This window comes from Falco peregrinus, chromosome 3 (genome assembly GCF_023634155.1).
Source record: "Falco peregrinus isolate bFalPer1 chromosome 3, bFalPer1.pri, whole genome shotgun sequence".
Taxonomy (NCBI): domain Eukaryota; kingdom Metazoa; phylum Chordata; class Aves; order Falconiformes; family Falconidae; genus Falco; species Falco peregrinus.
Genome location: NC_073723.1, coordinates 48,244,639 through 48,257,648, shown reverse-complemented (window position 1 = coordinate 48,257,648; position 13,010 = coordinate 48,244,639). Strand labels below are relative to the sequence as shown.

Here is a 13,010-nt window from a genome sequence, read left to right as displayed (position 1 = left end):
GACAGCTCACACTAGCGAACAGCATCTGCTACCACTGCTGCATGCCCTAGACATCCCTTACTACCATAAAATGCCACTACAGGATGTAGCGCCAGTGAATCCATACTGTGCTGGGTCACGGTATACTTCAGTGACAGGGGAAACAAATGTTCATGTTGCTTTCCAACCATTCTGGTCAGGGGTTACACCATCACAATCCTGACCAGGTACATGTAAAAGAGCACAGGCTTGTAATGTAGAAACCGTCCTGGACCTCACCTCTCATTCCTTTAAACTCTGGATTTCCTGACGACACTATTCTTAGCTGACTCCAAAGCCACCTTATCAAAAGCGACAAGAGACTTGAAATGTAGTTATGAGAGCAAATAGACCATACTCACGCTACTCAGCAATGTCACACCAAATATATGATAATCCAAACAGCTTTCCCTAGAAGAAAGTACTAGTAAGTCAGCATTCCTTGCTTCTCTTCTGTGATCTGTCATACTTACCACTTTTGCATCAATGGCCACTTGAGCAAAGCCCTTCCGATTACCCCAGATTATAGTATACATTTCATCACTAAAGAGTGCTTCCCGAACTCCACCTGGGGCAATAGCTATCAGATAGCCCTTCTTCAGAGCACTGACACATTCTTCTTTTGGTCCATGCATAACTCCATGTACATCAAGTAATATTTTAAAACCTGTAGGGTAAGAAAGTATTAATTCAGAAAATGTTAATTCATACTACCATTGAGTACAGATTTCCAATACAGAACACAACAGCTAAAATTTATTTTATATAATAACCTGTAACCCAAAATCAAAGATGATTGTAGAGGGACTGAAGCATTAAGTCCTACGTATAAATTTTGGTCTAAAAAGTTGAAGATTTAGGGGTTTCAGTGGCTTTTTATCACAGTAAAGTCAGGTGCTATCTCACAATCAGAACGAAATTGGAAAAAGCTGGCAAGCACTATGCCATCTTTCACATGCCCCTTCAAAGGAGTTGTTAAGTTGGCTGCAGGGCACTGGCTCCTTGCCCAAGCTCTACTTTTCAAATGTAGCACAGTCCTAATAAAGTGCAACAAGAGAAAATACCAGTAAATTGTTGTGGGTTTTTGTTTTGTTAACTTCGGCAAACAAAAAGTAGTCTGTGCACAAGGAGAATGACAAAGAAAATGCAGCATTCTGTGTTACACATCACTGCAGGAACTGACTCCCTGGTTCAGTCTGTAAGTACCCTGATGGCCTTTCACACACAAAGGTATCTGGCAAGCCTGGATTGGGTATATTCATCTTAGGTTAAGATTTTTCATTTACTGAAGCTTTTAACTGTAAAGTTATATAAACTCCTTATATCATCTTAAATTTGAAATGTCATACTGACACTGCTCTTCAAGAAACGGCAGAACATCAAAAGTTTGCTTACAAGCATCAAATGGGTGCATACCTAATCAATTTAGACAACTAGCGTAATGTGAAAGAACACAACTAGCATAAACCTCTGTTTGCAGGAAATCAATCATGTCTGCTTGGTTCAATAAATTTTAAATACAGTATTTATGAGTACTGCATACCAAAAAGGGGAACTTTAAATGACTAAACAGTATGGGAAAGATACTTCTCTTTCTTGAAGTTTCCCAACAACCTTATCAGCCACAGACAAGGACACAGAACAGATCTAGTTGAGTTTGCCCCTCAGTAACAGATTTTCATTTCTTAACCTCAGGTTAACAAATGAATAGCTGTTACTACGATCACATATTTGTTACATACACACACACAGACAGAAGTCCAATACAGTTAAGACAGAGATCTGTCTTCTCTTACAGCCTGCATAAAGTAAGGGCTTGGGAAGGAGACCATGGGGCAGCATAGCATTAGTTTATACTTAACTAAACTCTGATCTCTAACCAGTCTTTGTAGTTTGTGTGAATATAATTACTCCTGATTTATATCTATACACAACTGGGATCTGTCTGAAAGCATAACAACCGAACACAAGCTGTATTGCACCTGTCTCATATTCTGCTGTGCCTGCCTCGCAGACTGCTGATGACACTAGCAGTTTTCATCTACTAGCATTTGCAAAGAAATAGTGTTTTCCTAAAGTAATTTAATTTCTCTCAGGTGCTTTGTATGTGGGATCTTCAATAGCTGGTTTTTACATTTTACATTCCCAAACTAAAGTTCTCTGGAATGTACGTAGTAGGAAGCTGCCTGTCTCCAAGTCCCCTTCTGTCAGTGAGCTCAGGAAAGAGACAAAACAGTCCTAAGAAGGGTTGACCCGAGCAGGAAAAGAGACTCCAATGAAGCAGAAGCTGTGAAGATGGTTTTCCTTTCTGCATTGGACACACTGGGAACGGGGGGAGGCTGATAGAGCAACACCATGAGTCCATCCACTGCATAGGTCAGAAAAAAAAGAACAGAATATAGACAGAATACAGGCAAAAAATTGTAATACAAAATAGTGGTGTGGGGGGGTTTCAAGTCTTCACAAAATTTCTCAGGTTTATTTCCCCCTTGGCTTTTAGCATAAGCCTTATATCCTTAGCTGTACCTTATAGCCCAGCCAGCAGATCATATGTTACTAGCAATACCTCTGCTCCAGTAGCAAAGAGGAAAAACGTGGCTCCATTAGAGCAGCAGAGTGGAGTGGCCCTGAAGGGGCAGAGAGGGTATTCTGAACCCAAGGCAAAGGTCATTGAGGAGTCAGAAGAAACACTGGGGTCATACCTGGCTGTTGCATGAAAGTGACCAAGAATTTATTTTTCCACTTTGAAACAACAAAACAACTCTCAAAGTTATCTAAATACAGTTTTTCAGCCTTCCAGAGCATGAAGGGATGCCAATCTGTCCAAATACCAAGAAGTCTAAACTTAATTTTATTCCACAGTTCAACCTGGACTTGCCCCAGCATACTCTGCTCCTATTGTCTACAACATTGTGTCCACACCAATGTTTGAAAACCCTTTGGAGAGTGCCCAGTAATGCATTTAACACTTATCTCAAAGTGCACTATATACATTTCTCTAGCTTAGCCCCAGCGACTGTAACAACATAGGTGCTGTCAGCTACCTGGTAGCAAGATGGTAAGGATGTCACCATTTTTCTATGACTGATCATAACGACTACAGGGAGAGAAGAATCATTTTGACCGTTGAATCCAACCTTCCACAACTGTAGGTAACCATGCATGTATTATCTGCAGAACATCTAGTCCACAAGACACTTTGCAACACCTTGTATATTTAACAGGCAAGAAGCCACAGCTCCTTTGCTCTGGGACTTTATAGGAGAGGGATTGTCTTAGACCCCTAAAACAGCAGGCAGCCTTTTGAAGAGGGATGACTCTAGGAGGCAAACATGGCCTATGCTATAGGAAAGAGTGATGGAGAAGAACACAAGCAAAAGCACAGTCCTCACTGCACTCTTTAGGAAACTATTTTCTCTTAACCGTTGAGAAATCGAAGTATTCCTGAGCATTACACAGCTAAGGATCTAGAAGAACCAGAAACAACTGAAATGTTTTTTTTTTCCCCTATCATTAACCTCCAGTTTCTAAAAGAAAAAGGGGAAAAAAGAAGCCACAGGACCATATCTCATATCCTTCTGCTCCAAAATGCAAGCAACAGAAGCATACATAGTATAAATATAGTACAAACGGAGACAATGAAATCATTTCCTTTTGCATCGACATGAAAGAAAGATGCATTAGGCTACGTTCAATAGCAATCTTCAGATATCTGTATGTCTCCTGTTAGGTTAGATTCCCTTCCATAAGTTATCAAGCTGTATCTTTCAACACTAAGCAGTAAGGAGAGGCACGTTTGACTCCTTGAGGCTCACACATCTCTTAAGAGGCACAGCAACATTTTACAAGCACACACCAGTTAAATGCAGTTAATTCAGGACAGCAGTGCCCCATGCAGAGGATGCAATCAGATCATGTACTGGCAATTGCATACTGGCATGGACCTGAGATTCAGATTCATAGGTCAAGCCATTCCTCACAGCTATTCATAGTAGATTCAATAATCATAAAAACAGAAGGATCATTAAATCATTTAATCCAAGTGTGTCTAACAGCCCACAGACTCCCGAAGCCCACCCCTCCACACCCACCATTTCTCCTCCATTGAGCAAAATAACTTTTGGTTAACTAAAACATCTCCTGAAAAGGCATCCAATTTAAGCTGAAGATTTAATCAAGATCAGGCAGTCTTAGTACTAGGATGAAATTTTGGCAGTCTTCCTGGTTTGATTCACAAGAGAAGCAGCATCTATTTGGGTTGCCCATCACAGGTTATTGTGCAGATTTCAAAACACAACCCAGAACATTATCTGGGCTCTTTGAGCTCATCTTCCCTGAATACCCTTAATTCATTCACAGAACCAGAGATTTATATGGTTGGAAGGGACCTCTGAAGGTAATGTAGTCCAGCCTCCAACTGAAAGCAGGTCTAAATAGATCAGGCTGTTCAGGGCCTCACCCACTGGAGTTTTGAAAGTCTCCAGGGATGGAGATTCCCCAACTTGTCTAAGCAATGTGTTCAAGTGTCTGATCACCCTCGTGGTAAAATACTTTTCCACACATCTAATCAAGATTTCCTGTGTTGAAACTTGTCTCTGTCACTTCTCATTCTACTGCTGTGCACCTGTGAGAAGTCCGACTCCCTCTTCTCTGCACCCTCCCATTAGGTTGCTGAAGACAGCAGTAATATCTTCCCCCACCCCTACCTGGTACAGACCAAACAAATCCAGTTCTCTCAGCCTCTCCTCATACATCGCATGCTCCAGCTCCCCATCATCCACTGAACACTCTAATGTGTCAATGTCTGTCTTGTACTGTAAAGTCCCAAACCAGACACCATATTGCAAGATGTGCTTGCACAGGTGCCAAGCCATGGGGGGGGGAAAAAAAAAAAAAAAAAATCTCTTCACTCAACCTGCTGTCTACACTCATGCTAAAAAAAGCTCAGCATGCAGTTCATCATCTTTGCTGCAAGGGCACGATGCTGACTCACGCTCAACTTGTTGCCCATTAGAACGCCAAAGTCCTTTCCTGCAAAGCCACCTTCTACCCAGGGTACTGTCGTATGGGATTGCTCCATCCCAGATGCACAACTTCACATTTGCTTTTGCTGAACTTCATGGTGTTCTGACAGCTGTGTTCCTATGGCAAAATTTTTATTAATTACACCATTTCAAAAAAATAATTAAGAGTTCTCAAACTGATTGTTTATAATGAAGTATGTTACCTGGTAATCTAAAGACGAAGTGATCCGCTACTACATGGCAGTATCTCTTCCTTTCTATAAGAAGTCTAGCCGTGAAATAGACATAGTCAGCAGGAGTAGCTCCATGATAAAACACAATAAGCCCTGGTCCTTCAGGAATATTTTCAGCACCATGAAGCTCATAACCTGTTAGGAGTTAAAGGCATAACAGATGTCAAAGTTTAATACAATTCTATCCCAAAGAAACTAACTCACAGCAAATTGGTGAACAAACTGATAGCTATTGAGAAGTGGTAAGAGCAAAGTGACAGCTAAAAAGTCAAGAGGTGACTTGCAGCATTTACTAAGTGGCTTTCACAGGGCAAGTTTCATTTAAAGCAGAAGAGCCACATTTAAAGAAAAAACAACAAAAAAAACCTGAAAACAAAGCACCCAGTCTGACTGTCTTGAACTATATACTTCTTCCCTATTTTTTCAGTTCACTCTCTTCAAGGCTGTAGAGTCCTCTGAATCAATCTTTCAAGAGAAATCACAATTAAGAATTGGATAGGAGTCATGAAAAAAAATCTATTTCGAGCTATTATTTACCTTTCAAAGTTCATTGCCACCAGTAACTTTTAGATTTGACGTGACAGCATCCATTTACAGATCTCCTTTTACTTCAGGGTATGAAGCTTATTTTTGTTATTTCTCTGAGTTATACTTGCTATATTTTTTCCATCACTAATTACTAAAAGTATTTGGGGCTTTGTAAGCTTAATTGCAAGATACATAGACACACACAAGTTTCTTACTGAACTTATATTTCTAATTAAGTTAACAGTGCAGAATATATTCAGTTAAAAAATATCAAAATGTGTCAGTATAGAACATATTCAGTTAATATTGAGCAGTATTGTTACAGTATCTTGTTTATGTTGTTTGGGGTTTTTTAAATAAACAAAAAACCTCAAACCCTTTCACTTCTTCCAAAGTTAATCAGGTCTGCAATTCCCATTCCATTAATTTTTAATTCTGAAGGTACTCTTGGTTCTTCTCACTCTATTTTATTACCCATACCTGTAGAGTCACAACATATTGCAAGCCTATCATCTGTATGATACCAACTGACTACTGTGCTCCACACCAGCCAGTCATAACCAGAATGATGCCTACATCTAACATTTGCATAATACATGTAAAGTTACAGGCATCACACACCAGTTTGGGGTTTTGGTTTAGGGGTTTTTTGTTGTGGCACTGATTTGGGGGTTTGTGGGTTTTTTTCCAGTGCTGTGATTTCAAGATGAAGATTTCTTCCTATGACATATTGATAATCAAGTGGGGAAAAAATAATTGCAAAACATTTCATTCTTTAGCAAGAGAAGTTTATAGAGAAGATGAGAGCAGCTGGCAGGGCAGAAAAGTCACAACTGTCAACAAGGGGCAGGATAAGAATCTTTTCTGCACAAATAAAAAGTTAGATCTTACAAAAAGAAAAAGTTACTACAGATGAAAAGAGCCAAGATCTTAAAAAAATCATTTTCTTATGAAAAAAAGTAAATAGCTTTTTATTGTGAAGTGAGCATTTTAAGCTCTTTGATGTAGCTGTTGATTTTGATCTAGTATACTTTCCTAGATTTGAAAGTTACATCTTAGTCTTACAAAGCCTATCTGATACAGTCGCTGCACCATCTGGTTATCAATGCCTTGAAAACTCGCTTCCCTTTCACTAGAGAACAAATAGAGATGATTTTCAAGAAGGATTTGTTCTTTATGTAAATTGCTCTTAAACATCTCTTTTTCCTTTAAATGCATCTAGACTGAATGGTTCTGAAAGAGGCTTAGGATTTCCTTAGAAAGAAAAGCCAAATCATTTATTAAGTCTGTCTTTATAAAAGAAATAATAGTAGAAGGACAAGGAACAGAGCCCTTCGTTTTGACATTCTAGCAGAGAAAGTAGTTTTCAAAAACACATAGAAAGAAAATAAAGTATGGTTCCGTAACAGTTTTAGGCTCTAAAGTCAATTTGAAGTAGACAACTAGTGAGTGAACTGACACCAAGTGCTCCTTTAAGGCATCATTTGGCATTATACGTAAAAGACTGGTTAAGTGCAATTAAATTATGCTAACGTTCTGACATACTAGCTCTCAGGGAGCTGGCATTTGACTTCCAATGTTTATGTATTGACTCTGAAATAATGCAGTTAATTGATCTAATTTTTAACATAGCAAACATTTCGGGTCCTCCTGGCATGACGAAATCCAGGAGTAGTTATAAAAAGTAAAATAGAAAAAAAAAGTAAACAATTTTTAAAAATTGCATATATATTCAACTGGATGAAAGATCTCATTTGGTAGCAGCAAAGAAATAATGTGTAAGACAAAATATCTGACAACCAAAGAAGTCTGAATGGCTTTTTTTTCTCCCAAGCATCACTAGCAGTCATTGATAAAAACAGAAAAAAATGGCCTGAATTTTAGATTTCATGCAACAACAACAACAACAATATATATATTGATAATCCTGAAAGGTAAACTAGGAGTAAGAGCTTCAACAGTTTTTAACGAAAAATCAGATCTCACTTACCATGCCATATTCTTCCATGTCCATCCCATAGGGTAGCTAACATTTGTCTTGCACCATCCCAAAAATCATTGGAATAAGCTTCCTTTAGTTCATTCTTTCTTTTATAAATATGAAGAAGGAGAATGGAAGCATAGAAGAGGATGACAAGAACTCCTGGAAGCAGAAAAACTACTGCGAGTGGAAAAAGCACCCATAAAAGGTAGACTGCATAACTCAGATAATCTTCAATATGCTCCACACCAGTCCATTCTCTCAGAATGTGAGTCAGGCAGGTTAAGTAGGACACAGGTATAGGTCCTGCAGTACAGGATTCATTTCCACCTATCATCTCCTGTTTAATTAAAAAAAAAAAAAAAAGTATGAATAAATCCTCAAAAAAGATAGACCTGTCTATCCTGTTTAATCATGCAACCTCTCCCATGCATTTTATTCATACACCATTTACCCCATATCCAAGCAGCACCTATTGGACATGTAATGGCTCATGCAGCAAAACTTTCACTTGGATTTTTCCAGTCCCTTTCTTTTGTGTAGTGGAAATGCTGACAATTTTGATTGAGAAAGATAGTGCAACTGCTTAATCTCAGGCTAAGATTTTTCTCTCACTTAAAACTGTTCAGCTTAAGCATATCTAGAACATTTCTACTGTTACCAATACCAATTTATACTGCATTTTCAATTTTCAGAAAGCTGTAGTGATTAGTCTTATTTACTGTTCTACACAGTAAGTAGTACACTCAGAACCTTCTCCCAAGCACTTCTACAACAGGGAACAGCACGATCTCAGATCCAGTGTTATAAAAAAACCTGCTGAACACTTCCACTAACCACAAGCATACAATGACTCTAGAAGAAGATGACATCAAATAAGCAAGTCTCATTCCTGCAGAGACCTTTAACTGTACCTGGAAATTTTACAGACAGTGAAGCACCAAGTCCCAGAGCACAACACAGAGGCAGCAGGAAGGACAAGGGAAAAAGATCACAGAAGTCCTCTAAAAGATTTAACTGCTCTGGCTGTAGTGTGCCTATGTATAAGAATCTCTCTTCTCCAACACCAGCTCCTAAGAAGTTTCAGGGCTAGACCTCTCTGGGATGATATTCCAGGCTTTCTATAATTCTGGAGCAACATTTGTTTATTAGCTTTATATGATTTAAGGGCATCATGGTTTCACTTGGGATAGAGTTAATTTTCTTCTTAGTAGCTGGTGCAGTGCTGTGTTTTGGATTTGGTGTGAGAAGAGTCTTGACAACACACTGATGTTTCTAAGTGTAAACATTACCCAGCAACAACAAGTCAAGGACTTTTCAGTTTCTCAGGCCCTGCCAGCAAGAGGGCTGGAAGGGCACAAGAAATTGGGAGGGGACACAGCCAGGACAGCTGGCCCCAACTGGCCAAAGGGATATTCCATACCATATAACGTCATGCTGAGTGTATATAAGCTGGGAGATGAAGAAGGATCAGGGCGATGTTCAGCATTAATGGCGTTTGTCTTCCCAAGGAACCATTATGTATGCTGGAGGCCCGCTTTCCAGGAGATCCTGAACACCTGCCTGCCGATGGGAAGCAGCGAATGAATTCCTTGTTTTGCTTTGCTTGCATGCATGGCTTTTGCTTTACCTGTTAAACTGTCCTTATCTCAATGCACAAGCCTTCTCACTTTCACCCTTCCGATCCTCTCCCCAGCCCACTGTGGGGGGAGAGAGTGAGCAGCTGTGTGGCGCTTAGTCGCCAGCTGGGGTTAAATCGCCACAAGGGGAAAACTTGCTATTCACTTTATCTTATAACCATGGGACAACCTGGATGCTTGGCTATCTTCTACAGTTCTAGAACAACATTAATAATGCCTTAAGGCAAAAATGTTACCCAGTCTAGAATAAAGTTTTGGTCAAGACTTCAGGTAACTGATAGTCAAGACCAAGAAGAAAAACATGTTGCAACTATAACGTAGGCTTGTTACAGAGAAATGGATTAAGAACAACAATTTCTGAAAAAATATAAGCTTGGTGTTATGTTTTGGCTTTTTTAATAAAATGTGACTTTCAGCATGTATGACTGCAGAGTTTCTATGCCTAGATGGACATGTGTCTATCAGTCCTTTACTGTTAAAAGTGACTGAAATTCAGGAGATAATTAATACTGTCAGAACCACAGTGATAAAAACTATGAAAATCAGTCTTACTCCACATTCGCTATGATATGTTAAAACATGTACTAGAGCAGAACTCATCTCACATTTTCTGGTCTCAATTTTTTCTCCCATTCTGATAGAGCAAACGGATGTTCCTTTTCCTTCTGTTTTGAAATCTGCCTCTACCCACATTGCTCAATGTGACATCTCTTAACAAGAAGAAAGCTGATCTGGTGACAAGGACTTTGCTCCCACGATCCATGCCTGTTCCACTAGCTCAGGTTTACAACATTTTGCTCCCCAGCATGTTCCTGAAGACAATGTGACAAGCAGCTCGTTTACCTTCAGTGATATATAAGCACTTAGTGACATGCACTTCACTGATTCCATGCACACGTGTTTTGCAGTGTGAATTAGGGGGAAAGGACAGGAGAGAGTGCATGTGTGGGAGAGCAAGAGAAAGCTCCTTTTCATTCCAGTTGCCAGAGCCAAACTCCAGAACCCGTCAGGCAGCAAACACCCACAGCAATTACAAGAAACACAACTTGTGAGCCCAAGCAGGATTCAGGAGCAGCATCCAACACTACAACATTTATCAGACTGCTATGCCTGGGCTTCTCCAGTGGTTCCACCACTAGTTCCACTAGGTTCCACTTTAGCTAGTAAGCTAAAGAACAACATGGGAGTATGGGTTATGGCACAGAAACATTTTTCAAAACTGAAGAAGTGATTATATAGCTTTAAAGATTACTTAGAAGTTATACTCTCCCACCTATTATATTTTTAATTGTTTATGGCTTTCTCCAAACACAAAATCCTCCTCAAGTACATTTAAATCCTGTCCACACACGTTCAGCCTTGCAAAACATTACTTGTCCTTTTGCCTGTAGTGCTAAATGCAATACCTCAAACGCAATCGTGACAGTTTTATAAGTTCACTTGCAGATCTATGCACCAACCTGTAACAGAAATTAAAATCTGACAAATTCTTTGCTGTCAAGCACGCAGGAGACATCTAAGCACTGCCTTGTCTTAGGGACAGTCAACTCTACTCTGAATGACATTGTTTCCTCACCTTGAAGAGAATTATAGGATTATTTATATCGGAAAGACTCATTGTACAGCACTTGTCCAACCTCTTGCTAACTAGGGAGTTAGCTCAGGTTGCTCAGGGCCATGTCCAGTCCAGTTTGTAACATCTCCGTCGATGGAGATCCCACTGCTTCTCTGGGCCCCTAATCCAGTGCTTGACCACCCTCACGGTGAAAATGTTTCTCCGTTACTCTAGGTAGTATTCCCCTTACAGCAATTTGTGCCTGTTGCCTTCTGTGCCTTTGCTGAGAAGAATCTAAGCCCCCCCTCTCTATAACCACTCATTAAAAGCAGTGGTAAGATCCCCTTTTAAGCCCTCTCTGGGTTAAACATGCAGAGCTCCCTCAGCTTCTCCACAGACACCATGTGCTCCAGCCACCTAACAATGCTGGTGGTCCTTCTCTGCACCCCTTCCAGTTTGTCAGCATCTTTCTTGTACTGTACGGCTCTAAACTGGACTTGTCTCAAAAGTGCTGAAAAGCAGGTAATAAATATTTCCTCTATCTAATGGCTTTGGCCTTGCTAACATAGCCCAAAATGTAGCCAGTCATTCTCACTCATACTAGACTTACCGTCCACCAGATAAAGGCCTTCTCCAGGCCTTTACCTCCTGTAACTTTGCTCTCTGTGTAACAAGTCCAGCATTTCTTCTGATCACCCATGGTACATCCACAAAAATACTCTGTATACAAACCCAAGTGTGATTTATATTACTGCCACACTGAACACCCTACCAAAGGCAATGAGGAAGGGAAGACAGATTCTGTCTCCATGGTCAAAAAAAAAAGCACAGGATGCTCCACAGTGAATAAAGGTCCAACATAGCTCATATATGCTACCAACAGATAACGTCATTTTGGTCTGTTCCGACTTTACAGCTGTCTACTCAACTGCTCAGAGCTGTTACAATCACAAGATAAAGCACACTGTCATCTAGAAACACCAACAATGTGACTCTGATTAGGACCTCACCCAAGCAAAGAGAGACTGTCCTGCCCTCCTTGTCAGAGGTCTTCCAACATCTATCACCATGCAAATCTAAAAACCACAATGGGGTGCAGTACTGCTAAGTCTCACCCTTAAACAATTTACAGGCCGAATCCCTCTATAACATGAGCATTACCCTTAAAGAGCTTCTTATTTTAACCAACATCACTAGCACATTTCCTGTTGTGACCAAATTAGGCATTTTTAATTTAAGTTCTAAGCTCCTAATAGAGCAGCTTACATACATTTTCACCAGATGAAAAAGATGCAATTTCTCATTAGACTTACGCTTAAGCTTAAGGTTTTATGCTGGTGGTGAAGTGGAAACAAGGCTAACACACAATTCCTTTCACTGACTTCTAGTGCGTGACCCCGAAAAGCCCTTAACTAGACCACAACAGTGGTCTTCAGCTGCAGTTAGCAGGCACTGGACTAACCGAGGACCTACTGTCATGCTAGAAGCAGCAATTATGGAAAGAGACACAAATATGGAAAGTATGATTTCAGCACGTATATGAAAGGTGTAAGTGGAACCTCTGGAGAACATTCCAGTAGCTCCAAATGAGGAAGATACTGGAAAGCAAGAGTTATGACATGCCCTCGCCAACAGAAATACGCTGCTTTCCATCACGTTGGTCGTATTAGCAAGGCCACCACAAACACAAAAATCTTGAGGACTCTGATAACCCTGCTAATGGCTTCTGGACTGGAGAGACCCTGAAGTCAGAGGGTGGTTTGCCCTTGCTTGGAAGCCAGGCCCAGCCCAGCTCCATGCTGCTACAGCCGCCGGACAGCAGCTCCTTCCGCAGCAGCCGGGGGCGGCGGGCGAGTTTGGCCGAGGAGGGCACAGGCCCGGGCCCGGCCCGGCCGCTCAGCTGAGCTGCACCGCACAGCGCTGCGGCCGCAGCCCCCGCCCGACAGCGGTTAGAGCCAGGCCCCAGGCCGCTGCCGAGCCCGGCCGCTGCCGATCCAGGCAAGCCGCCTCCCGCCCGCGGCCTACGGGGTG

General features: G+C 40.9%; 1 protein-coding gene across 5 annotated transcripts in view; it reads right to left on the bottom strand.

Moving 5' to 3' along the window:
• The window catches only part of LOC101913562 (transmembrane protein 68), a 28,623-nt gene that overhangs the window by 15,221 nt on the left and 392 nt on the right, over positions 1–13,010 (bottom strand). For 3 of the 5 annotated variants that reach the window (XM_055799566.1, XM_055799565.1, XM_055799563.1), the window contains exons 2-4: positions 7,794–8,124; positions 5,246–5,410; positions 492–685 (exon numbers count right to left, since the gene is read on the bottom strand). In XM_055799566.1, the coding sequence (XP_055655541.1) occupies positions 492–685; positions 5,246–5,410; positions 7,794–8,121 (687 nt within the window). In that variant the 5' untranslated portion in view covers positions 8,122–8,124. Of the gene's footprint in view, positions 1–491; positions 686–5,245; positions 5,411–7,793; positions 13,009–13,010 lie in introns of those variants that run through there. The other 2 variants (XM_055799567.1, XM_005240761.4) reach the window with 2 other exon arrangements.